The sequence below is a fragment of the Apostichopus japonicus genome, chromosome 16 (genome assembly GCF_037975245.1).
Source record: "Apostichopus japonicus isolate 1M-3 chromosome 16, ASM3797524v1, whole genome shotgun sequence".
In the NCBI taxonomy this organism is placed as follows: domain Eukaryota; kingdom Metazoa; phylum Echinodermata; class Holothuroidea; order Aspidochirotida; family Stichopodidae; genus Apostichopus; species Apostichopus japonicus.
In genome coordinates, this window is record NC_092576.1 from 33,744,652 (window position 1) to 33,771,601 (window position 26,950).

General features: G+C 35.1%; 2 protein-coding genes across 3 annotated transcripts in view; both read right to left on the reverse strand.

Annotated features, from left to right (window-relative positions):
* The window catches only part of LOC139982120 (uncharacterized), a 671,468-nt gene that overhangs the window by 601,117 nt on the left and 43,401 nt on the right, over positions 1–26,950 (reverse strand). The gene's annotated exons all lie outside the window — the stretch shown is intronic.
* The window catches only part of LOC139983072 (uncharacterized), a 45,345-nt gene continuing 37,972 nt past the window's right edge, over positions 19,578–26,950 (reverse strand). For both annotated transcript variants that reach the window (XM_071996411.1, XM_071996410.1), the window contains 4 exons: positions 26,525–26,812; positions 25,776–25,847; positions 25,554–25,646; positions 19,578–24,533 (listed from right to left, as the gene is read on the reverse strand). In XM_071996411.1, coding sequence (XP_071852512.1) covers positions 24,328–24,533; positions 25,554–25,646; positions 25,776–25,847; positions 26,525–26,669 — 516 coding nt within the window. In that variant the 5' untranslated portion in view covers positions 26,670–26,812 and the 3' untranslated portion in view covers positions 19,578–24,327. The remainder of the gene's footprint in view (positions 24,534–25,553; positions 25,647–25,775; positions 25,848–26,524; positions 26,813–26,950) is intronic.

The following is a 26,950-nucleotide window of genomic DNA, read 5'->3' on the forward strand; positions in this document are numbered from 1 at the left end:
GTTACAATTACAATATGTCTCTCAAGAACTTAATTAGAAATAAATCCATCTACCTAGCAAACAATGCAAACTCTTCAATATAAATATATCTAATTGACAGCGATAATCTGTACAGAATAAAACTTATCATTCGCATTGTAGGACCTAACATTATATGAGTACCAGTGTAGCTTGTGGGGTACAAAACTTAAATGTCATATAAATATACCTTAAAAACAATGCAACTAATGGCAGCCTAAAGTAGATGCCTTCATTGCTATGAGTAGCCAACAATATTTTTTACAGTGCTTGATATACTGGATAATAAATATTAACTTGTTGATACTGTACTCTGGTCATGTTGTATGAGTGCCAGGATACCTTGTGGGGTACAGACATTGAAATTAAATTACAATATTTTAGCTTTTGGGGTACAAAACTTAAATGTCATATAAATATACCTTCAAAACAATGCAACTAAATGGCAGCCTAAAGTAGATGCCTTCATTGCTATGAGTAGCCAACAATATTATTTACAGTGCTTGATATACTGGATAATAAATATTAACTTGTTGATTTTGTACTCTGGTCATGTTGTATGAGTGCTAGGATACCTTGTGGGGTACAGACAGTTCAATTACAATTTGTCTCTCAAGAACTTAATAAGAACTAAATCCATCTACCTAGCAAACAATGAAAGTTCTTCAATATAAATTCAACTAATTGACAGCGATAATCTATACAAAAAAATATTTATCATTCGCATTGTAGGACCTAACATTATATGAGTACCAGTGTAGCTTGTGGGGTACAAAACTTAAATGCCATATAAATATACCTTAAAAACAATGCAACTAAATGGCAGCCTAAAGTAGATGCCTTCATTGCTATGAGTAGCCAACAATAGTTTTGGCAGTGCTTTATATACAGGATAATGAAAATTCCCATACTGATGCTGTATTCTGGTCATGTGGTATGAGTGCCAGGATACCTTGTGGGGTACAGACAGTTAAATTACAATTTGTCGTACTATACTCTGGTCATGTGGTATGAGTGCCAGGATACCTTGTGGGGTACAGACATTGAAACTAAATTACAATATGTCTCTAAAGAACTTAATAAGAACTAAATCCATCTACCTAGCAAACAATGGAAATTCTTCAATATAAATTCATCTAATTGACAGCGATAATCTATACAAAAAAATACTTATCATTCGCATTGTAGGACCTAACATTATATGAGTACCAGTGTAGCTTGTGGGGTACAAAACTTAAATGCCATATAAATATACCTTAAAAACAATGCAACTAAATGGCAGCCTAAAGTAGATGCCTTCATTGCTATGAGTAGTCAACAATATTTTTTACAGTGCTTGATATACTGGATAATAAATATTAACTTGTTGATTTTGTACTCTGGTCATGTTGTATGAGTGCCAGGATACCTTGTGGGGTACAGACAGTTAAATTACAATTTGTCGTACTATACTCTGGTCATGTGGTATGAGTGCCAGGATACCTTGTGGGGTACAGACAGTTAAATTACAATTTGTCTTACTGTACTCTGGTCATGTGGTATGAGTACCAGGATACCTTGTGGGGTACAGACAGTTAAATTACAATTTGTTGTACTATACTCTGGTCATGTGGTATGAGTGCTAGGATACCTTGTGGGGTACAGACAGTTCAATTACAATTTGTCTCTCAAGAACTTAATAAGAACTAAATCCATCTACCTAGCAAACAATGAAAATTCTTCAATATAAATTCATCTAACTAACAGCGATAATCTATACAAAAAAATACTTATCATTCGCATTGTAGGACCTAACATTATATGAGTACCAGTGTAGCTTGTGGGGTACAAAACTTAAATGTCATATATATACCTTAAAAACAATGCAACTAAATGGCAGCCTTAAGTAGATGCCTTCATTGCTATGAGTAGCCAACAATATTTTTTACAGTGCTTGATATACTGGATAATAAATATTAACTTGTTGATTTTGTACTCTGGTCATGTTGTATGAGTGCCAGGATACCTTGTGGGGTACAGACATTGAAATTAAATTACAATATGTCTCTCAAGAACTTAATAAGAACTAAATCCATCTACCTAGCAAACAATGGAAATTCTTCAATATAAATTCATCTAATTGACAGCGATAATCTATACAAAAAAATACTTATCATTCGCATTGTAGGACCTAACATTATATGAGTACCAGTGTAGCTTGTGGGGTACAAAACTTAAATGTCATATATATACCTTAAAAACAATGCAACTAAATGGCAGCCTAAAGTAGATGCCTTCATTGCTATGAGTAGCCAACAATATTTTTTACAGTGCTTGATATACTGGATAATAAATATTAACTTGTTGATTTTGTACTCTGGTCATGTTGTATGAGTGCCAGGATACCTTGTGGGGTACAGACAGTTAAATTACAATTTGTTGTACTGTACTCTGGTCATGTGGTATGAGTGCCAGGATACCTTGTGCGGTACAGACAGTTAAATTACAATTTTTCGTACTGTACTCTGGTCATGTGGTATGAGTACCAGGATACCTTGTGGGGTACAGACATTTAAATTACAATTTGTTGTACTATACTCTGGTCATGTGGTATGAGTGCCCGGATACCTTGTGGGGTACAGACAGTTAAATTACAATTTGTCTCTCAAGAACTTAATAAGAACTAAATCCATCTACCCAGCAAACAATGAAAATTCTTCAATATAAATTCAACTAATTGACAGCAATAATCTATACAAAAAAATACTTATCATTCGCATTGTAGGACCTAACATTATATGAGTACCAGTGTAGCTTGTGGGGTACAAAACTTAAATGTCATATATATACCTTAAAAACAATGCAACTAATGGCAGCCTAAAGTAGATGCCTTCATTGCTATGAGTAGCCAACAATATTTTTTACAGTGCTTGATATACTGGATAATAAATATTAACTTGTTGATTTTGTACTCTGGTCATGTTGTATGAGTGCCAGGATACCTTGTGGGGTACAGACATTGAAATTAAATTACAATATGTCTCTCAAGAACTTAATAAGAACTAAATCCATCTACCTAGCAAACAATGGAAATTCTTCAATATAAATTCATCTAATTGACAGCGATAATCTATACAAAAAAATACTTATCATTCGCATTGTAGGACCTAACATTATATGAGTACCAGTGTAGCTTGTAGGGTACAAAACTTAAATGTCATATAAATATACCTTAAAAACAATGCAACTAAATGGCAGCCTGAAGTAGATGCCTTCATTGCTATGAGTAGCCAACAATATTTTTTACAGTGCTTGATATACTGGATAATAAATATTAACTTGTTGATTTTGTACTCTGGTCATGTTGTATGAGTGCCAGGATACCTTGTGGGGTACAGACAGTTAAATTACAATTTGTCGTACTGTACTCTGGTCATGTGGTATGAGTGCCAGGATACCTTGTGGGGTACAGACAGTTAAATTACAATTTGTCTCTCAAGAACTTAATAAGAACTAAATCCATCTACCTAGCAAACAATGAAAATTCTTCAATATAAATTCATCTAACTAACAGCGATAATCTATACAAAAAAATACTTATCATTCGCATTGTAGGACCTAACATTATATGAGTACCAGTGTAGCTTGTGGGGTACAAAACTTAAATGTCATATATATACCTTAAAAACAATGCAACTAAATGGCAGCCTTAAGTAGATGCCTTCATTGCTATGAGTAGCCAACAATATTTTTTACAGTGCTTGATATACTGGATAATAAATATTAACTTGTTGATTTTGTACTCTGGTCATGTTGTATGAGTGCCAGGATACCTTGTGGGGTACAGACATTGAAATTAAATTACAATATGTCTCTCAAGAACTTAATAAGAACTAAATCCATCTACCTAGCAAACAATGGAAATTCTTCAATATAAATTCATCTAATTGACAGCGATAATCTATACAAAAAAATACTTATCATTCGCATTGTAGGACCTAACATTATATGAGTACCAGTGTAGCTTGTGGGGTACAAAACTTAAATGTCATATATATACCTTAAAAACAATGCAACTAAATGGCAGCCTAAAGTAGATGCCTTCATTGCTATGAGTAGCCAACAATATTTTTTACAGTGCTTGATATACTGGATAATAAATATTAACTTGTTGATTTTGTACTCTGGTCATGTTGTATGAGTGCCAGGATACCTTGTGGGGTACAGACAGTTAAATTACAATTTGTTGTACTGTACTCTGGTCATGTGGTATGAGTGCCAGGATACCTTGTGCGGTACAGACAGTTAAATTACAATTTTTCGTACTGTACTCTGGTCATGTGGTATGAGTACCAGGATACCTTGTGGGGTACAGACATTTAAATTACAATTTGTTGTACTATACTCTGGTCATGTGGTATGAGTGCCCGGATACCTTGTGGGGTACAGACAGTTAAATTACAATTTGTCTCTCAAGAACTTAATAAGAACTAAATCCATCTACCCAGCAAACAATGAAAATTCTTCAATATAAATTCAACTAATTGACAGCAATAATCTATACAAAAAAATACTTATCATTCGCATTGTAGGACCTAACATTATATGAGTACCAGTGTAGCTTGTGGGGTACAAAACTTAAATGTCATATATATACCTTAAAAACAATGCAACTAATGGCAGCCTAAAGTAGATGCCTTCATTGCTATGAGTAGCCAACAATATTTTTTACAGTGCTTGATATACTGGATAATAAATATTAACTTGTTGATTTTGTACTCTGGTCATGTTGTATGAGTGCCAGGATACCTTGTGGGGTACAGACATTGAAATTAAATTACAATATGTCTCTCAAGAACTTAATAAGAACTAAATCCATCTACCTAGCAAACAATGGAAATTCTTCAATATAAATTCATCTAATTGACAGCGATAATCTATACAAAAAAATACTTATCATTCGCATTGTAGGACCTAACATTATATGAGTACCAGTGTAGCTTGTAGGGTACAAAACTTAAATGTCATATAAATATACCTTAAAAACAATGCAACTAAATGGCAGCCTGAAGTAGATGCCTTCATTGCTATGAGTAGCCAACAATATTTTTTACAGTGCTTGATATACTGGATAATAAATATTAACTTGTTGATTTTGTACTCTGGTCATGTTGTATGAGTGCCAGGATACCTTGTGGGGTACAGACAGTTAAATTACAATTTGTTGTACTGTACTCTGGTCATGTGGTATGAGTGCCAGGATACCTTGTGGGGTACAGACAGTTAAATTACAATTTGTCTCTCAAGAACTTAATAAGAACTAAATCCATCTACCTAGCAAACAATGAAAATTCTTCAATATAAATTCATCTAATTGACAGCGATAATCTATACAAAAAAATACTTATCATTCGCATTGTAGGACCTAACATTATATGAGTACCAGTGTAGCTTGTGGGGTACAAAACTTAAATGTCATATAAATATACCTTAAAAACAATGCAACTAAATGGTAGCCTAAAGTAGATGCCTTCATTGCTATGAGTAGCCAACAATAGTTTTGGCAGTGCTTTATATACAGGATAATGAAAATTCACCTACTGATGCTGTATTCTGGTCATGTGGTATGAGTGCTAGGATACCTTGTGGGCTACAGACAGTTAAATTACAATTTCAATATGTCTCTCAAGAACTTAATTAGAAATAAATCCATCTACCTAGCAAACAATGCAAACTCTTCAATATAAATATATCTAATTGACAGTGATAATCTGTACAGAATAAAACTTATCATTTGCATTGTAGGACCTAACATTATATGAGTACCAGTGTAGCTTGTGGGGTACAAAACTTAAATGTCATATAAATATACCTTAAAAACAATGCAACTAATGGCAGCCTAAAGTAGATGCCTTCATTGCTATGAGTAGCCAACAATATTTTTTACAGTGCTTGATATACTGGATAATAAATATTAACTTGTTGATACTGTACTCTGGTCATGTTGTATGAGTGCCAGGATACCTTGTGGGGTACAGACATTGAAATTAAATTACAATATGTCTCTCAAGAACTTAATAAGAACTAAATCCATCTACCTAGCAAACAATGGAAATTCTTCAATATAAATTCATCTAATTGACAGCGATAATCTATACAAAAAAATACTTATCATTCGCATTGTAGGACCTAACATTATATGAGTACCAGTGTAGCTTTTGGGGTACAAAACTTAAATGTCATATAAATATACCTTAAAAACAATGCAACTAAATGGCAGCCTAAAGTAGATGCCTTCATTGCTATGAGTAGCAAACAATATTATTTACAGTGCTTGATATACTGGATAATAAATATTAACTTGTTGAATTTGTACTCTGGTCATGTTGTATGAGTGCCAGGATACCTTGTGGGGTACAGACAGTTAAATTACAATTTGTTGTACTGTACTCTGGTAATGTGGTATGAGTACCAGGATACCTTGTGGGGTACAGACATTTAAATTAAAATTTGTCTCTCAAGAACTTAACAAGAACTAAATCCTTCTACCTAGCAAACAATGGATATTCCTTGATACGAATTCACCGATTGACCGCGGTTATCTGTACAGTAAAATTTTTATTCGCATTGTAGGACTTAAGATTATATGAGTACAAGTGTAGCTTGTGGGGTACAGAACTTTAATGTGATATAAATATACCTTAATGCATCTAAGTGGAAGCCTTAAGTAGATGCCTTCATTGCTATGAGTAGCCTACAATAACTTTGACAGTGCTTTATATACAGGATAATGAAAATTCACCTATTGATGCTGTATTCTGGTCATGTGGTATGAGTGCCAGGATACCTTGTGGGGTACAGACAGTTAAATTACAATTACAATATGTCTCTCAAGAACTTGATTAGAACTAAATCCATCTACCTAGCAAACAATGAAAACTCTTCAATATAAATTCATCTAATTGACAGCAATAATCTATACAGAATGAAACTTATCATTCGCATTGTAGGACCTAATATTATATGAGTACCAGTGTAGCTTGTGGGGTACAGAACTTAAATGTGATATAAATATACCTTAATGCATCTAAGTGACAGCTAGAGTAGATGCCTCCATTGCTATTAGAAGCCAAACAATAACTTTGACCCTGGTTTTATACTGGAATATGAAAATTCACCTATTGATGTTGTATTCTGGTCATGTTGTATGAGTGCCAGGATACCTTGTGGGGTACAGACAGTTAAATTACAATTTGTCTCTCAAGAACTTAATAAGAACTAAAGCCATCTACTGTACGTAGCAAACAATGAAAATTCTTCAATATAAATTCATCTAATTGACAGCGATAATCTATACACAAAAAAATACTTATTATTCGCATTGTAGGACCTAATATTATATGAGTACCAGTGTAGCTTGTGGGGTACAGAACTTAAATGTGATATAAATACACCTTAATGCATCTAAGTGGCAGCCTAAAGTAGATGCCTTTGAACATTGCTATTAGAAGCCAACAATAACCTTGACCTTGGTTTTATACTGGAATATGAAAATTCACCTATTGATACTGTATTTTGGTAATGTGGTATGAGTGCCAGGATACCTTGTGGGGTACAGACATTTAAATTAAAATTTGTCTCTCAAGAACTTAACAAGAACTAAATCCTTCTACCTAGCAAACAATGGATATTCCTTGATATGAATTCACCGATTGACCGCGGTTATCTGTACAGTAAAATTTTTATTCGCATTGTAGGACTTAAGATTATATGAGTACAAGTGTAGCTTGTGGGGTACAGAACTTTAATGTGATATAAATATACATTAATGCATCTAAGTGGAAGCCTTAAGTAGATGCCTTCATTGCTATGAGTAGCCAACAATATTTTTTACAGTGCTTAATATACTGGATAATAAATATTAACTTGTTGATACTATACTCTGGTCATGTGGTATGAGTGCCAGGATACCTTGTGGGGTACAGACAGTTAAATTACAATTTGTAGTACTGTACTCTGTTCATGTGGTATGAGTACCAGGATACCTTGTGGGGTACAGACATTTAAATTAAAATTTGTCTCTCAAGAACTTAACAAGAACTAAATCCTTCTACCTAGCAAACAATGGATATTCCTTGATATGAATTCACCGATTGACCGCGGTTATCTGTACAGTCAAATTTTTATTCGCATTGTAGGACTTAAGATTATATGAGTACAAGTGTAGCTTGTGGGGTACAGAACTTTAATGTGATATAAATATACCTTAATGCATCTAAGTGGAAGCCTTAAGTAGATGCCTTCATTGCTATGAGTAGCCAACAATATTTTTTACAGTGCTTAATATACTGGATAATAAATATTAACTTGTTGATACTATACTCTGGTCATGTGGTATGAGTGCCAGGATACCTTGTGGGGTACAGACAGTTAAATTACAATTTGTAGTACTGTACTCTGTTCATGTGGTATGAGTGCCAGGATACCTTGTGGGGTACAGACAGTTAAATTACAATTTGTCTCTCAAGAACTTAATAAGAACTAAAGCCATCTACTGTACGTAGCAAACAATGAAAATTCTTCAATATAAATTCATCTAATTGACAGCGATAATCTATACACAAAAAAATACTTATTATTCGCATTGTAGGACCTAACATTATATGAGTACCAGTGTAGCTTGTGGGGTACAGAACTTAAATGTGATATAAATACACCCTAATGCATCTAAGTGGCAGACTAAAGTAGATGCCTTTGAACATTGCTATTAGAAGCCCACAATAACTTTGACCTTGGTTTTTTTATACTGGAATATGAAAATTCACCTATTGATACTGTATTCTGGTATTGTGGTATGAGTACCAGGATACCTTGTGGGGTACAGACATTTAAATTAAAATTTGTCTTTCAAGAACTTAACAAGAACTAAATACTTCTACCTAGCAAACAATGGATATTCCTTGATATGAATTCACCGATTGACCGCGGTTATCTGTACAGTAAAATTTTTATTCGCATTGTAGGACTTAAGATTATATGAGTACAAGTGTAGCTTGTGGGGTACAGAACTTTAATGTGATATAAATATACCTTAATGCATCTAAGTGGAAGCCTTAAGTAGATGCCTTCATTGCTATGAGTAGCCTACAATAACTTTGACAGTGCTTTATATACAAAATAATGAAAATTCACCTATTGATGCTGTATTCTGGTCATGTGGTATGAGTGCCAGGATACCTTGTGGGGTACAGACAGTTAAATTACAATTACAATATGTCTCTCAAGAACTTGATTAGAACTAAATCCATCTACCTAGCAAACAATGAAAACTCTTCAATATAAATTCATCTAATTGACAGCAATAATCTATACAGAATAAAACTTATCATTCGCATTGTAGGACCTAATATTATATGAGTACCAGTGTAGCTTGTGGGGTACAGAACTTAAATGTGATATAAATATACCTTAATGCATCTAAGTGACAGCTAGAGTAGATGTCTCCATTGCTATTAGAAGCCAAACAATAACTTTGACCCTGGTTTTATACTGGAATATGAAAATTCACCTATTGATGTTGTATTCTGGTCATGTTGTATGAGTGCCAGGATACCTTGTGGGGTACAGACAGTTAAATTACAATTTGTCTCTCAAGAACTTAATAAGAACTAAAGCCATCTACTGTACGTAGCAAACAATGAAAATTCTTCAATATAAATTCATCTAATTGACAGCGATAATCTATACACAAAAAAATACTTATTATTCGCATTGTAGGACCTAATATTATATGAGTACCAGTGTAGCTTGTGGGGTACAGAACTTAAATGTGATATAAATACTTTTTAAGAAAAAGTCACCCAGGAAAGAACCTGGGCACGAAAACCAAACTACCAAACGACTGAACATTTAGTATCAGTATTTAGTATCATATTAGTATCAGTGTAGCTTGTGGGGTACAGAACTTAAATGTGATATCAATACATCTAAGTGGCAGCTAGAGTAGATGCCTCCATTGCTATTAGAAGCCAAACAATAACTTTGACCCTGGTTTTATACTGGAATATGAAAATTCACCTATTGATGTTGTATTCTGGTCATGTTGTATGAGTGCCAGGATACCTTGTGGGGTACAGACAGTTAAATTACAATTTGTAGTACTGTACTCTGGTCATGTGGTATGAGTGCCAGGATACCTTGTGGGGTACAGACAGTTAAATTACAATTTGTCTCTCAAGAACTTAATAAGAACTAAAGCCATCTACTGTACGTAGCAAACAATGAAAATTCTTCAATATAAATTCATCTAATTGACAGCGATAATCTATACACAAAAAAATACTTATTATTCGCATTGTAGGACCTACTATTATATGAGTACCAGTGTAGCTTGTGGGGTACAGAACTTAAATGTGATATAAATACACCTTAATGCATCTAAGTGGAAGCCTTAAGTAGATGCCTTCATTGCTATGAGTAGCCAACAATATTTTTTACAGTGCTTAATATACTGGATAATAAATATTAACTTGTTGATACTATACTCTGGTCATGTGGTATGCGTGCCAGGATACCTTGTGGGGTACAGACAGTTAAATTACAATTTGTCTCTCAAGAACTTAACATGAACTAAATCCTTCTACCTAACAAACAATGGAAATCCTTCAATATGAATTCAAAGAATTTACCATGGATATCTGTATAGTAAATTGATAATTTGCATCATAGGACTTAAGATTATATGAGTACCAGTGTAGCTTGTGGGGTACAGAACTTTGATGTGATATAAATATACCTTAATGCATCTAAGTGGCAGCCTAAAGTAGATGCCTTCATTGCTACTAGAAGCCAACAATAACTTTGACCTTGGTTTTATACTGGAATATGAAAATTCACCTATTGATACTGTGTTCTGGTAATGTGGTATGAGTACCAGGATACCTTGTGGGGTACAGACATTTAAATTAAAATTTGTCTCTCAAGAACTTAACAAGAACTAAATCCTTCTACCTAGCAAACAATGGATATTCTTTGATATGAATTCATTGATTGACTGTGGTATTCTGTACAGTCAAATTTTTATTCGCATTTGTAGGACTTAAGATTATATGAGTACAAGTGTAGCTTGTGGGGTACAAAACTTAAATGTGATATAAATATACCTTAATGCCTCTAAATGGCAGCCTAAAGTAGATGCCTTCATTGCTATGAGTAGCCAACAATATTTTTTACAGTGCTTTATATGCTGGATAATAAATATTAACTTGTTGATACTGTACTCTGGTCATGTTGTATGAGTGCCAGGATACCTTGTGGGGTACAGACAGTTAAATTACAATTTGTCGTACTGTACTCTGGTCATGTGGTATGAGTGCCAGGATACCTTGTGGGGTACAGACAGTTCAATTACAATTTGTCTCTCAAGAACCTAAAAAGAACTAAATCCATCTACCTAGCAAACAATGAAAATTCTTCAATATAAATTCATCTCATTGACAGCGATAGTCCATACAGAAAAATACTTATCATTCGCATTGTAGGACATAATATTATATGAGTACCAGTGTAGCTTGTGGGGTACAAAACTTAAATGTGATAAAAATACACCTTAATGCATCTAAGTGGCAGCTAGAGAAGATGTCTCCATTGCTATTAGAAGCAAAACAATAACTTTGACCCTGGTTTTAAACTGGAATATGAAAATTCACCTATTGATGCTGTATTCTGGTCATGTTGTATGAGTGCCAGGACACCTTGTGGGGTACAGACAATTTTATTAAATTAAAATTTGTCTCTCAAGAACTTAACAAGAACTAAATCCTTCTACCTAGCAAACAATGGATATTCCTTGATATGAATTCACCGATTGACCGCGGTTATCTGTACAGTCAAATTTTTATTCGCATTGTAGGACTTAAGATTATATGAGTACAAGTGTAGCTTGTGGGGTACAGAACTTTAATGTGATATAAATATACCTTAATGCATCTAAGTGGAAGCCTTAAGTAGATGCCTTCATTGCTATGAGTAGCCAACAATATTTTTTACAGTGCTTAATATACTGGATAATAAATATTAACTTGTTGATACTATACTCTGGTCATGTGGTATGAGTGCCAGGATACCTTGTGGGGTACAGACAGTTAAATTACAATTTGTAGTACTGTACTCTGTTCATGTGGTATGAGTGCCAGGATACCTTGTGGGGTACAGACATTTAAATTAAAATTTGTCTCTCAAGAACTTAACAAGAACTAAATCCTTCTACCTAGCAAACAATGGATATTCCTTGATATGAATTCATTGATTGACCGTGGTATTAGGTACAGTAAAATTTTTATTCGCATTGTAGGACTTAAGATTATATGAGTACAAGTGTAGCTTGTGGGGTACAGAACTTAAATGTCATATAAACATACCTTAATGCATCTAAATGGCAGCCTAAAGTAGATGTCTTCATTGCTATGAGTAGCCAACAATATTTTTTGCAGTGCTTTATATGCTGGATAATAAATATTAACTTGTTGATACTGTACTCTGGTCATGTGGTATGAGTGCCAGGATACCTTGTGGGGTACAGACAGTTAAATTACAATTTGTCCTACTGTACTCTGGTCATGTGGTATGAGTGCCAGGATACCGTGTGGGGTACAGACAGTTAAATTACAATTTGTCTTTCAAGAACCTAAAAAGAACTAAATCCATCTACCTATATAGCAAACAATGAAAATTCTTCAATATAAATTCATCTCATTGACAGCGATAATCCATACAGAAAAATAGTTATCATTCACATTGTAGGACCTAATATTATATGAGTACCAGTGTAGCTTGTGGGGTACAAAACTTAAATGTGATAAAAATACACCTTAATGCATCTAAGTGGCAGCTAGAGTAGATGCCTCCATTGCTATTAGAAGCCAAACAATAACTTTGACCCTGGTTTTACACTGGAATATGAAAATTCACCTATTGATGCTGTATTCTGGTCATGTTGTATGGGTTCCAGGATACCTTGTGGGGTACAGACAGTTATATTAAATTAAAATTTGTCTCTCAAAAACTTAACAAGAGCTAAATCCTTCTACCTAGAAAAAATACACCTTAATGCATCTATGCGGCAGCCTAAAGTAGATGCCTTCATTGCTATGAGTAGCCAACGGTATTTTTTACAGTGCTTTATATGCTGGATAATAAATATTAACTTGTTGATACTGTACTCTGGTCATGTTGTATGAGTGCCAGGATACCTTGTGGGGTACAGACAGTTAAATTACAATTTGTCGTACTGTACTCTGGTCATGTGGTATGAGTGTCAGGATACCTTGAGGGGTACAGACACTTCAATTACAATTTGTCTCTCAAGAACTTAAAAAGAACTAAATCCATCTACCTATATAGCAAACAATGAAAATTCTTCAATATAAATTCATCTCATTGACAGCGATAATCCATACAGAAAAATACTTATCATTCACATTGTAGGACCTAATATTATATGAGTACCAGTGTAGCTTGTGCGGTACAGAACTTTAAAGTGATATAAATATACCTTAATGCATCTAAGTGGAAGCCTTAAGTAGATGCCTTCATTGCTATGAGTAGTCAACAATATTTTTTAACAGTGCTTGATATACTGGATAATAAATATTAACTTGTTGATACTGTACTCTGGTCATGTGGTATGAGTGCCAGGATACCTTGTGGGGTACAGACAGTTTAATTAAATTAAAATTTGTCTCTCAAGAACTTAACAAGAACTAAATCCTTCTACCTAGCTAACAATGGATATTCCTTGATATGAATTCATTGATTGACCATGGTATACTGTACAGTAAAATTTTTATTCGCAACGTTGGACTTAAGATTATATGAGTACCAGTGTAGCTTGTGGGGTACAGAACTTTAATGTGATATAAACATACCTTAATGCATCTAAATGGCAGCCTAGAGTAGATGCCTTCATTGCTATGAGTAGCCAACGGTATTTTTTACAGTGCTTTATATGCTGGATAATAAATATTAACTTGATACTGTACTCTGGTCATGTGGTATGAGTGTCGGGATACCTTGTGGGGTACAGACTGTGAAATTAAATTACAATTTGTCTCTCAAGAACTTAACAAGAACTTAAACTTTCGACCTAGCAGACAATGGCAGTTCCTTGATATGAATTCATCTAATTGACAGCTGTAATCTGTTCAGGAAAATACTTTTTTACTCCCATTGTAGGACCTAAGATTATATGAGTTCAAGTGTAGCTTGTGGGGTACAGAACTTTAATGTAATATAAATATACCTTAATGCATCCTTGTTGCAGCCTAAAGTAGATGCCTTCATTGCTATTAGAAGCCAACAATAACTTTGACCCTGGCTTTATACTGGATAATGAAAATTCACCTATTGATGCTGTATTCTGGCCATGTTGTATGAGTGCCAGGATACCATGTGGTGTACAGAAAGTGAAATAAAACTTCAATTTGGCTCAAAAGAACTAAATCCTTCTACCTAGCAAACAATGGAAATTTCTTGATATGAATTCATCTAATTGACAGTGGTAATCTGTACAGTAAATTTATTGTTTTCATTGTAGGACCTAAATATTATATGAGTACAAGTGTAGCTTGTGGGGTACAAAATTCAAATGTGATATAAGTATACCTTAATGCATCTAAGTTGCAGCCTAAAGTAGATGCCTTCGTTGCTATAAGATGCCAAACAATAACTTTGACCCAGGTTTTATACTGGAATATGAAAATTCACCTATTGATGCTGTATTCTGGTCATGTTGTATGAGTGCCAGGATACCTTGTGGGGTACAGAGAGTGAAATTAAATACAATTTTTCTCTAAAGAACTTAAATTTTCGACCCAGCAAACAATGGAAATTCCTTGATATGAATTCATCTAATTGATAGCGATAATCTGTACAGGAAAATACTTATTATTTGCATAATTATAGGACCTAAATATTATTTGAGAACCAGTGTATGGCTTGTGGGGTACAGAACTATAATGTGATATAAGTATACCTTAATGTATCTAATAGCACCCTAAAGTAGAAACCTTCATTTACCTTGTGGGATACAGACAGTGAGATTCCATTTGTTTCTCATGACCTTAACCTTCAACCTTGCAAACAATGCAAATATTACTTTGATAAATAAAGTATTAACTGGAGATGACTTCATGGGCCATTCCACATTAGAGCCAAATTTGACAAAAAAAAATCGATCTCCTCCTCACTCGGACATGTAGCTTAAGTCAGAAAAATATTTACTTTATGCTTTGGCAATCTGCAGTTGTGTTATGACAATTGGTTTAGCTACTCTCATGCTGTATGAGATAGCATGCTTAAGTACACATTACGTAAGTTGCGCAGAGAAAAGAACAAAATTCTACTTCTTTGAAGAAACCAAGAAATCCTGTGGAGTGTTATGGAAAAAGGGCATGTGGAGGAATAAATTCAAGGCCAACTCTGATTGAAATATGTTATATGTAGGTTTTGGCAATGATACTACGTCATGCGTCTTGCATTGTAGAAAACAATCTAAGACCAAGTGATAGTTCACTGGAGGATGGAGGGCTTGGATACCATATTGGGGGAAATGAGCCCATTTGACAAACCTGATTGGCTTCTTCACTTTTCCGCAGCAAATCTGCCATATAATCAAAGGAAGGCTTCTGATAAATGTACAAGACCATAGTATCAACTGAAATTGTTGAATATCGAGATAGTGATAATTACACATAACAGAATGAATTGCGTATTAATTGCAACAAACCCTGCATCAAACAGCCAGATGCGTATTCCTACGTCAGGACACTACGGGAGAGAGAACAAGGAAATCTTCAAATAACAGTGACTAATGGCAATAATGCGACAGTTTGTTTCAGTATTGGATCATAGAAACGAAGTATGGTAAAATGTGGCCAAGACATACATACAAAGTATGCCAAACTGTAGCAGCTGGACGAAACAATTTGGGGGAATCCCGAAGTGACGTCAATTGTGACATCACTCAAAATTACCCCACAGCTGTGGCCTCGCTAACCATTTAGTATATACACCAGCAGAAAACCAGCACATTTAAGATCTCAAGACATTTATGGTTCGCTTATTATTACCTAATTTGACCAAAAGGTAGAAATTGAGGACAATCTTACCTAGGTTAGAGAGAACAAGGAAAACTTCATGTAGCCAACCGGAGACTAGTGGCAATAATGCAACAGTCTCTGCATGAGAGTCCCATGCTATGGACCACAAAATGCGCCTTAAATATGACATTTTGGCGGGGCATAATTTCCACCCATTAAATTTGGCAAATTAGATCGTTGGGAATGGTTGTGTTTGTAATGCGGAATATGAAATCGAATATCCAGAAAATAATTACCTCAGCCCATGCTCCCCCCTCCTCCACCGGTGAATATTTTTTATCCAACTGTTGAAAGTGATTTTCCCTCAACCGACCAGTGTTGGGGCCAAGGCCTCACTGCCTCCTTTATAATCACAATCCCCATTTATTGGGCCACTTCTAATAGGGCTCCTGGTATCAGTGGTTCCAGAATTCACGTTTGGAAAAGACCAAAATGAAGTGATAGTGATCAGGTACTGGTAGAGGGGCATAGGGGCAGGAACCGCCCCCCCCCCCAGAACTGTTTAAGAAATAATTTTCAGGGTTCCTACATGCAAACTGGTAATATGTTAAGTCCAAAATCAAAATTCTTTTTAAGTTATTTTGATTGCCCTCGGGAGGGCGGGGGTGGGGGGTATCTACCCGTGATCCTGAAGAGGGGTCTCAGAGAAGGGGACAATCCTTCCCCCTTGGAAAGTTGCTGCATTTAAGAGAGTTTTGAATTTTCTATAAATTTGGTAGTTTTTTAGTATGCTAAGCCCCCTCGTGGCCCCCAGGATCCACCAGTATTAACAATTTCATCTGAAAGTAGCTATGGGAATAAATAGTGAGAGTTAATAACTAGAAATGTGCTTAAAAATTGCATGTAAAACAAGCCTATCAACAGTATCCACAGTGGTACTGGGGGTGATGAGTTCTTCACAACGATACTGCATTCTTCTTATTTCATGAATCCCCTGTTCTCATTTGTTTGCCCTGTACATGCCTACCAAGGAAGGACCAATCAGAGATCCTATAGAACTTATGGCATTCAAAAGCTTGAGCTGAAAGAGTCACAAAGTTACAATCAAATTTGTGGCTTAACTCTGTTGATATTGCACATATAGAAGGTAGCAATGTCCTCACATAAGGACACACAGCAATTAAAGCTGCCTTAGGGGAAGTAATTGACCCTTTCATGGTGGATTAGCTTTCTGCCAAGGTCTTTTATTAGCTGAAACACAAAGACTTCAGTCCTTTATTTCAGTAGGCAAGGGGATTCAAATTAACTACACATGGCCTACCTTGATTGGCAGAAGGGTGAGGGTGGGAGCAGGGAGCTGCTGTTAGAGTAGCAGCTCCCTGGTGGGAGGGTATCATGTTTTACTTTATTAGGTATTACTGTGTGGCAGTGGACAGTACTTGTGTCAGGGAGCTGCTACTAGCAGCTCCCTGCTTGTGTCAAACAACTTTTCTCTGGGAATTAATTTTACTGAACAGTATTATCTATCTGCATGCCTATCGTATTTCAATTCAGGCTTACAATTGGTAATATCAAATTAAAGTCCTATTCACAGTTTGCTTATGAATTTCTGAAAACAAACTTCCGAAGTAGATTCAATGTTTGTTAACCTAAATTCACTCTGACCAGGTGGGTATATGGAGAAAAGCTGTCACAATCGAAAGAAATATTTCTGTTGCCCTTATGGCGGTATCGATTTACCCTAATATCACTGCGACTGCCTATTTTAGTAAGGTTCATTACACAAATGTAAACAAAATAGTCTTCAATGCAGTCCCATTCGTATCGAACACTATTTAAAATTCCACGGAGGAAACGTCTGAAATCACCTGCGTATTCATTGCAATGGAAGCAAATTACACAATTTGCAAGCTACATCGGTAAAACCGATAGAAAGATACCTTTCAAGAGAAGGAACAGCTTAAACATGAAAGTGATAGTAAAGGCCTAGGTTTATAACGGTCATAAACAACACAGAGAGATTTGATTGGCGGGTGATCTGTTTGGCGGGACTTGCATATATTGATCGAAGTTTGTAGAATCTACACCCTCCTTAAAAATTATGGCAGCATTTATTCAGTTCAGCATTTTTAACGACAGATAACTCAATAAAGCTAATGACTATTGATATGAAAAATGCACAGAAATGTGTTATTTTCACTGACATTTCAGTGCAATAAACTGGGATGGTCAAAGTTTAAATTTGGCAAACCCTGAATGGGACTGTTAAACAATTTATGGAAACATAGTAGCAATTGCTGCAGATTCTCAATATTCTATAATACAAAATCACTGAACGTTATTTATCATCAGTCTCATGTTGTGCTGTAAATGTAATTGTCTTCTTGAAAAGCTTTGTTCACTTCAGTCTTGTTATCATTTATGAGACATTAAATTCCTGCAAATGTTTCTCCATTACTAGTTTGGACAGTATTTCAGAATGGGAAAGTTATTACACCTAATTATGTCTTGAACTTAAGTATTGTGTTGCCAATTTTAAAGAAACGAGGTCTAATTTTCTAACCATACTAGAAGATATGTAAACAAGCTTCTTTTCTTCTAAGACGTATTTCTGTGTGACTGATCAATTTTCAAAAAATTTTATGTGTATATAGGCTAATGAACAAGTGGATCAGTTGCTCATTAAGTAATTGCATATATGCAAGAAAAGAGTTCGGGCATTTCCTCAGCAGACAAATGTTCTTTGTGGGATTGCACAGCCAGATGTGGGAATTGCAAACACTACATTGTCCTGATGAATTATTTAGGGGTTAGGGGCCAAAAATATAAGCACACTTTTAAAAAATAGCCCATATGATGAAATGTTTCAATTTATACTGTCAGTCCACTTCGTTTTAACATTTTGTACACTAACTTGGTTGAAATATTACGAGGTTGAGCTTTGACACCGGTTGCATGATACAAATGCGTCAGCTATCCCAGAAAGCAATTTGAGGAATTCACAGATAATCCATGTGTACAGAATTCCTGTAGACATTTGTTTCAGTTGTTCATGTGATCTGATTGGGCAACTGAAGTCGAGCAGGTAAACATGTGTTTGAGTAACCATAGAAATGAAGTTACACATATTGTTCATGAAGACTGTGTTTGAGCCCGATTTGGGCCATTTGATCCCTAAAACCGTGTAAGAGTCATAGAAAAGAACATATTTATCAACTCCAAATAGTAACTTCTTTTTGCTTCATCATAAATACATAGTACTAGTTTCAGAATAAAAGGTTCAGAAATGGAGCGGCTGCAAAATTGTTTTAGACTCAGAAAACCACATAGAAATAATAACAGTTAACTTTGTTACATTAAACACTTTTACAGTGTTGCAAACACAGTGTTGCAAAGTGAATCTTGAATTAGCATAAATAGCTTAGCAGCTCAACACATTTGAGAGATAGAAAGATGACAACAAAGCATTAAAGAAGTGGTAACTACTTTGCACACATGTTAAATATATTTCAATTATATATTCAATTATGTTCAATAAAAACCAAAATAACTGATAATAGCAAATACAAACAAGTGATAACTAATAATAACCATAATAACAAATGTGAAAAACATTGTACTCTTTGTGTTACAGGGGAAAATGAAGCAAAATACAGCAATACCTGTGTTTTCTATAAGTGAAGCTGGCATTGCCAATGTAGGAAAATACTCTGGACTTTGTTATTTTGTACAAAAATAATGGAAAGCATATGCTTATGTTCAATGCCGAACTGTGTATTCTCCTATAATGCTCATTTCCCCCACCCCCCACCCCCACATCACCCATTATCAGACACGATTTTGATCTTTTCTGCCAAAAAATTGTAGCAGAAAGTGTACTCAGTGAATACCTAACTGTGTATTCTCGGATAATGCAAGTGAAGCTGGCATTGTCACTCTAGGAAACTACTTTGGACTTTGTTATTTTGTACAAAAATAATGGAAAGCATATATGCTTATGTTCAATACAGAACTGTGTATTTTCTATAATGCTCGTGTCCCCCACCCTCCTCCCCAAAGATAGTGGAATATGCTCAATGCAAAATTATAATCTCCAATATTTAATCTCCAATAATGCCAATGCACAATGATGATGGAATGCATATAAGCTTAATGCATTACTGTATATTCTCCTATAATGATCGTGCCCCCACCTACGCACAATTAGATACACTTTTGGACTTTTTTTCCAAAAAAATTATATTCTCCAATAATGGTAGTGCAGCTGGCATTGTCACTCTAGAAAAATACTTTGGAATTTTGTCATTTTGTACAAAGATGGTGGAGTATGCTCAATGCATAACTGTTTATTCTCCTATAATGCTCGTGCCCCCACCTACGCACAATTAGATACACTTTTGGACTTTTTTTCTGAATTAAAATTATATTCTCCATTATTGCCAGTGCAGCTGGAATTGCCACTCTAGGAAAATACTCTGGGACTTTGTCATTTGGTACAAAGATGGTGGAATATGCTCAATGCATAACTGTTTATTCTCCTATAATGATCGTGCCCCCACCAACGCACAATTAGATACACTTTTGGACTTTTTTTCCAAAAAAAATTATATTCTCCAATAATGGTAGTGCAGCTGGCATTGTCACTCTAGGAAAATACTTTGGAATTTTGTCATTTTGTACAAAGATGGTGGAATATGCTCAATGCATTACTGTTTATTCTCCTATAATGCTCGTGCCCCTACCTACGCACAATTAGATACACTTTTGGACTTTTTTTCTGAATTAAAATTATATTCTCCATTATTGCCAGTGCAGCTGGTATTGCCACTCTAGGAAAATACTCTGGACTTTGTCATTTTGTACAAAGATGGTGGAATATGCTCAATGCATAACTGTTTATTCTCCTATAATGCTCGTGCCCCCACCTACACACAATCAGATACACTTTTGGACTTTATTTCTGAAGATTTTTTTTTTTATAATATCCAATATTGCCAATGCACAATGATGATGGAATGCAAATAAGCTTAATGCATTACTGTATATTCTCCTATAATGATCGTGCCCCCACCTACGCACAATTAGATACACTTTTGGACTTTTTTTCCAAAAAAATTATATTCTCCAATAATGGTAGTGCAGCTGGCATTGTCACTCTAGGAAAATACTTTGGAATTTTGTCATTTTGTACAAAGATGGTGGAATATGCTCAATGCATAACTGTTTATTCTCCTATAATGCTCGTGCCCCACCTACGCACAATTAGATACACTTTTGGACTTTTTTTCTGAATTAAAATTATATTCTCCATTATTGCCAGTGCAGCTGGTATTGCCACTCTAGGAAAATACTCTGGGACTTTGTCATTTTGTACAAAGATGGTGAAATATGCTCAATGCATAACTGTTTATTCTCCTATAATGATCGTGCCCCCACCTACGCACAATTAGATACACTTTTGGACTTTTTTTCCAAAAAAAATTATATTCTCCAATAATGGTAGTGCAGCTGGCATTGTCACTCTAGGAAAATACTTTGGAATTTTGTCATTTTGTACAAAGATGGTGGAATATGCTCAATGCATAACTGTTTATTCTCCTATAATGCTCGTGCCCCCACCTACACACAATCAGATACACTTTTGGACTTTATTTCTGAAGAAAAAAAAAATTATAATATCCATTATTGCCAATGCACAATGATGATGGAATGCAAATAAGCTTAATGCATTACTGTATATTCTCCTATAATGATCGTGCCCCCACCTACGCACAATTAGATACACTTTTGGACTTTTTTTCCAAAAAAATTACATTCTCCAATAATGGTAGTGCAGCTGGCATTGTCACTCTAGGAAAATACTTTGGAATTTTGTCATTTTGTACAAAGATGGTGGAATATGCTCAATGCATAACTGTTTATTCTCCTATAATGATCGTGCCCCACCTACGCACAATTAGATACACTTTTGGACTTTTTTTCTGAATTAAAATTATATTCTCCATTATTGCCAGTGCAGCTGGTATTGCCACTCTAGGAAAATACTCTGGGACTTTGTCTTTTGTACAAAGATGGTGGAATATGCTCAATGCATAACTGTTTATTCTCCTATAATGCTCGAGCCCCCACCCACACACAATCACATACACTTTTGGACTTTGTTTCTGAAAAAAACTATATTCTCCAATAATGCCAATGCAGTTGGCATTGCCACTCTAGGAAAATACTCTGGACTTTATCATTTGTACAAAGATGGTGGAATATGCTCAATGCATAACTGTATATTCTCCTATAATGATCGTGCCCCCACCTACGCACAATTAGATACACTTTTGGACTTTTATTCTGAAAACAAAAAATCATATTCTCCAATCATGCCATGCAGCTGGCATTGTCACTCTAGGAAAATACTTTGGAATTTTGTCATTTTGTACAAAGATGGTGGAATATGCTCAATGCATAACTGTTTATTCTCCTATAATGATAGTGCCCCCACCCACACACAATCAGATACAATTTTGGACTTTTTTTCCAAAAAAATTATATTCTCCAATAATGGTAGTGCAGCTGGCATTGTCACTCTAGGAAAATACTTTGGAATTTTGTCATTTTGTACAAAGATGGTGGAATATGCTCAATGCATAACTGTTTATTCTCCTATCATAAAGTTAGTGCCCCCACCTACACACAATCAGATACACTTTTGGACTTTATTTCTGAGAAAAAAAAAATTATAATCTCCAATAATGCCAATGCACAATGATGATGGAATGCATATGGAATGTATTACTGGATATTCTCCTATAATGATCGTGCCCCCACCCACACACAATCAGATACACTTTTGGACTTTGTTTCTGAAAAAATTATATTCTCCAATAATGCCAATGCAGCTAGCATTGCCACTCCAGGAAAATACTTTAGACTTTGTCATTTGTACAAAAATAATGGAAAGCGTATATGCTCTTGTTTATGTTAAATAGTTTAGTTTAGAGACCCAAAGATGAAGAAGCCTGACATTAGCTTATTTGAGGCCATATATACGTGTTAGATCGTGGACGAACACCGGCTTATTTCAAGCCTTCTCTTTACGATAAGTGTTCAAAGGATAACGAGGCAGGTGTGTGATTTTGCTCCCATTCCTGCTACCGGGACCGCCATTTAATGTCCCCGTCCTACGGACTACAGTGTATACCCCAGCATCTGACCACTGTCTCAAATACTGAGGTAGGCAAAGGCACCCCATTTGACATCAATGCAGTGCAGCCATGACAAACAAAGTTGTTTCAAAACCAAATGCACAACTGTGTATTGTTCTATATAATGCTCATGACCCCCCCCACTCCCCACAACCTGCTATCAGATACAATGCTGGCCATTTTTTCCCTGCAAAAACAAAAGTGCAGCAGAAAGTGTACTCAGTGAATACCTAACTGTGTATTCTCTAATGATTTATCAATCTATCAGACACACTTCTGGACTTTTTTTCTGAACAAAAAATTGTAGCAGAAAGTGTACTCAGAATATGCACTCAGTATTCTCTAATAATGCCAGTGCAGCTGGCATTGCCACTTTATGAAAATATGCTGGACTTTTGTCATTTTGTAAAAAGATGGTGGAATGTGTATATGCCTAATGCATTAAACTGTATATTCTCCTATAATGCTTGTGTTTTCTATAAGTGAAGCTGGCATAGCCAGTCTAGGTACATACTTTAGATTAGACACACTTTTGGACTTTTTTTCTGCAGCAAAAAATGGAACAGAAAGTGTACTCAGTAAAAAACCTTACTGTGTATTCTATAATAATGCCAGAGAAGCTGGCATTGCCAATCTAGGAAACTACTCTGGACTTTGTCATTTTGTACAAATATGGTGGAATGTGTATACGCTTAATGCATAACTGTATATTCTCTGTACTCAGTATTCTCTAATAATTCCAGTGCAGCTGGCATTGCCACTTTATGAAAATACGCTGGACTTTTGTCATTTTGTAATAATGCTTGTCCCCAATTTTGTATAATACTTGTCCCCAATGTCCCCGCCCCCCCCCCTCCACAAACTCTCAGACACAATTCTGGACTATTTTCTCAACAGAAAAAATGTAGCAGAAAGATAGCAGATATTGTACTCAAAAAGTGTACTCAGTATTCTCTAATAAACCATTGCCACTCTAGGAAAATACTTATACTTTGGCATCTACACAAAGCCAAAAAAATTAAAAAATGTCGCGTCTAAATGCTTGGCAGTTTTAATGATGACGAAATGTTTCTAATGCAATCCTTAATGTTTTTCCAGGTCCTTCCTGAAAAATTGGCTGGATAATTTTCCATGCATACTAAAATCTTATCCTTTCCAGGAATGGTCCCTCTCTTGATGTATTTCTTGAAGTGTTTAGTTAAAATATCCTTGTCTTCTTCTGGCCACTTTCTTGGAATGCCTTTTAAAGAGAGAAATGCAAAAATACAGGAAAACTAAGTCACTTCATTTATCAATATAATTGTTATTTTCAAAATTAGACAGTGACTCAAAGTCGAAAATTTTTGTGGCATTGCAAAAAACATAAATGGATAACTTCTATCAGTCATGCAACATACCAAAATAAATTCCTTGACTCTTTGAGATATTAATATTTTTATACTGTATACTCATCAATTTCAGAAGGTGGAATTCATAGTTTATGACACATTCCTGTCAGAAACAACACATGAAGTGGCTAGGACGCATATGATAGACTATTCTCTTATCAAAGGACAAGATAACAATTTAAACTTAACAAGGACATGTCTTAGTAAGTATGCAGTATCTATATAATACTTGAAGACAAGAAATATATCAATATTTAGGTAATAGAAGTTTGCAACTTTCTGCATCCTTTTGTATGATTTTCACAACCTCATTGACCTCACAATGCCATAACGTCATACAAAAGAAGAAATCTAACTTCAAATGGTGAAATTAAAGGAAAAAAGTTAGAACTTTCAACATTGTCTCAAAGAAATTTTCTGAAAAAGAATTGCTGAATATCTTAGTTTGCTTTTTTGTGATTGATACATGTAGAAAACTTGATGGACATGTCACAAGGGTCGAAAATGGCGACAAAATGCAAAAAGCTGCTTAAAGTTTGCTACAAAGGAGCTAACCACTCTTCAAAAAGCAGGACATATATAGAAAAATAAATGTACTTAAAATAAGTTTGTATTCAATCGACTATCACCAACCATAGCAAATTTTATGCCTCAAGTTTAAGTATTTTGTTATGAAACTAGGCTTTGCTAGTGCTTCTCCATTTGTGTTTCCAAGATGAGCATTTGGAAAGTTAGTTAGTTATTCTCATTTTTTCTCCATCACCAGGTGAGAAAGAAATCCATAAACATACAAAGTACGCAGACAGTCCATCTGTCTACTCAGTAGCCTTCATCACTCAATATACATCAAAGCCACAACTAACATTTCTTACCGGAAGTGTTTTTTGGTTTCCTTTCTGTTTTTGAGGTACTTGGCTGAGCATCCTTAGCTCTATAACACATCTGTTCAGAATGTTCAGGAATTTCTGTAAAACAGAAATAAAATTATGCATTACATTTACAGCAGCACACATAAAACTAATACACATCAAAACTTTGATTCATTCAATGAAGTAGGTCTTTAGATCAAAGCCACAACAAGTGACATTTCTCACCTGAAGTCATTTTATCCATCTTTTCATTCTGCTCAATTGTTTCACCTTCCTCCTCCAAGACCTGAGTAAGTTCTGTAGAGGAAAAAGTTTTTTCTATGAAATTAGCTCAGCAACCTACATAACACTCAGAAAGTAACATGATTTCTCATAAAATGTAAGGATTGTTTTATACAAGATTTGGAAGACCCTAACTAATGTTATAAGAGTTGTTAAGTACGTCATACTTAGTAGACTAATTGGTTCACTGCCCTCATTCTTTAAAATTTACCCAGCTTTCATATTAGCAAACTTTGAATCCAGTAGTACATCAACAGTAATTGATCCAAACATAAATGTTAGGCAAACTTAAGATGCACTTATGAACATGCTTTTTTTTTTATATATAAATTTTCCACACAAACAACAAATTCAACCCGCAGCTACCATCTATATTGCAGTTTAGTGACTTGATCTAGAGAATGAAGGATATGTCTTTAAAAACTAATGATCCAAGGTACAGACTAGTATCAGAAATACATTCTTAAATAGGTGGTGTCATCTTCAAAGATCTGTAGTACAAAATGCCCCAGCATTGTCAGCAGACTTTGCATGATGTCACTTTTATTTCATTTTTTGTTTTGGTGCGTTTCATCTGCGAGTCAAAATCTACACATATACGATAGTTGTGCAGTAGTTCTGCTCTCCTACGTGCGGTGATTTATTTATACAGCCCAGCCATCTCATTGCAGTTTTAACTTCTGTAAACATACCTATTTCGTCCAACGAGATCTCGTCTAAGGTCCTCCCAACAAAATTTGAAGACTTGCCCGAGTCGACTGCCATGAGTAGTTTTGCTACTTTTGCCTTTTCTAGGGTGCTGCTTGGAAGCCTATAATGTTGATGGTGAACAGCCATAGAATGGCCCAAGTGCTCAGCAAGCCATTGAGCTTGGTGCTCCCCTAGGGCAAACACTTGTACCTCACTTCAAAGCCTTCCTTATCGCACTTTAGTTCAACATGATGGAAGCAGTCCTGTTGTGGGGTGATCCTTTTATGAAACTACACAAAAAGAGATAACATCACAAAACATATAACATCAAGAAAACACATGCAGTGACTTTGAAAGCAATTAAAAGCAGAAGCAAAATGATGTTTTAGACATCCTAACCTGAAATAAACCTATACATACATCACCCG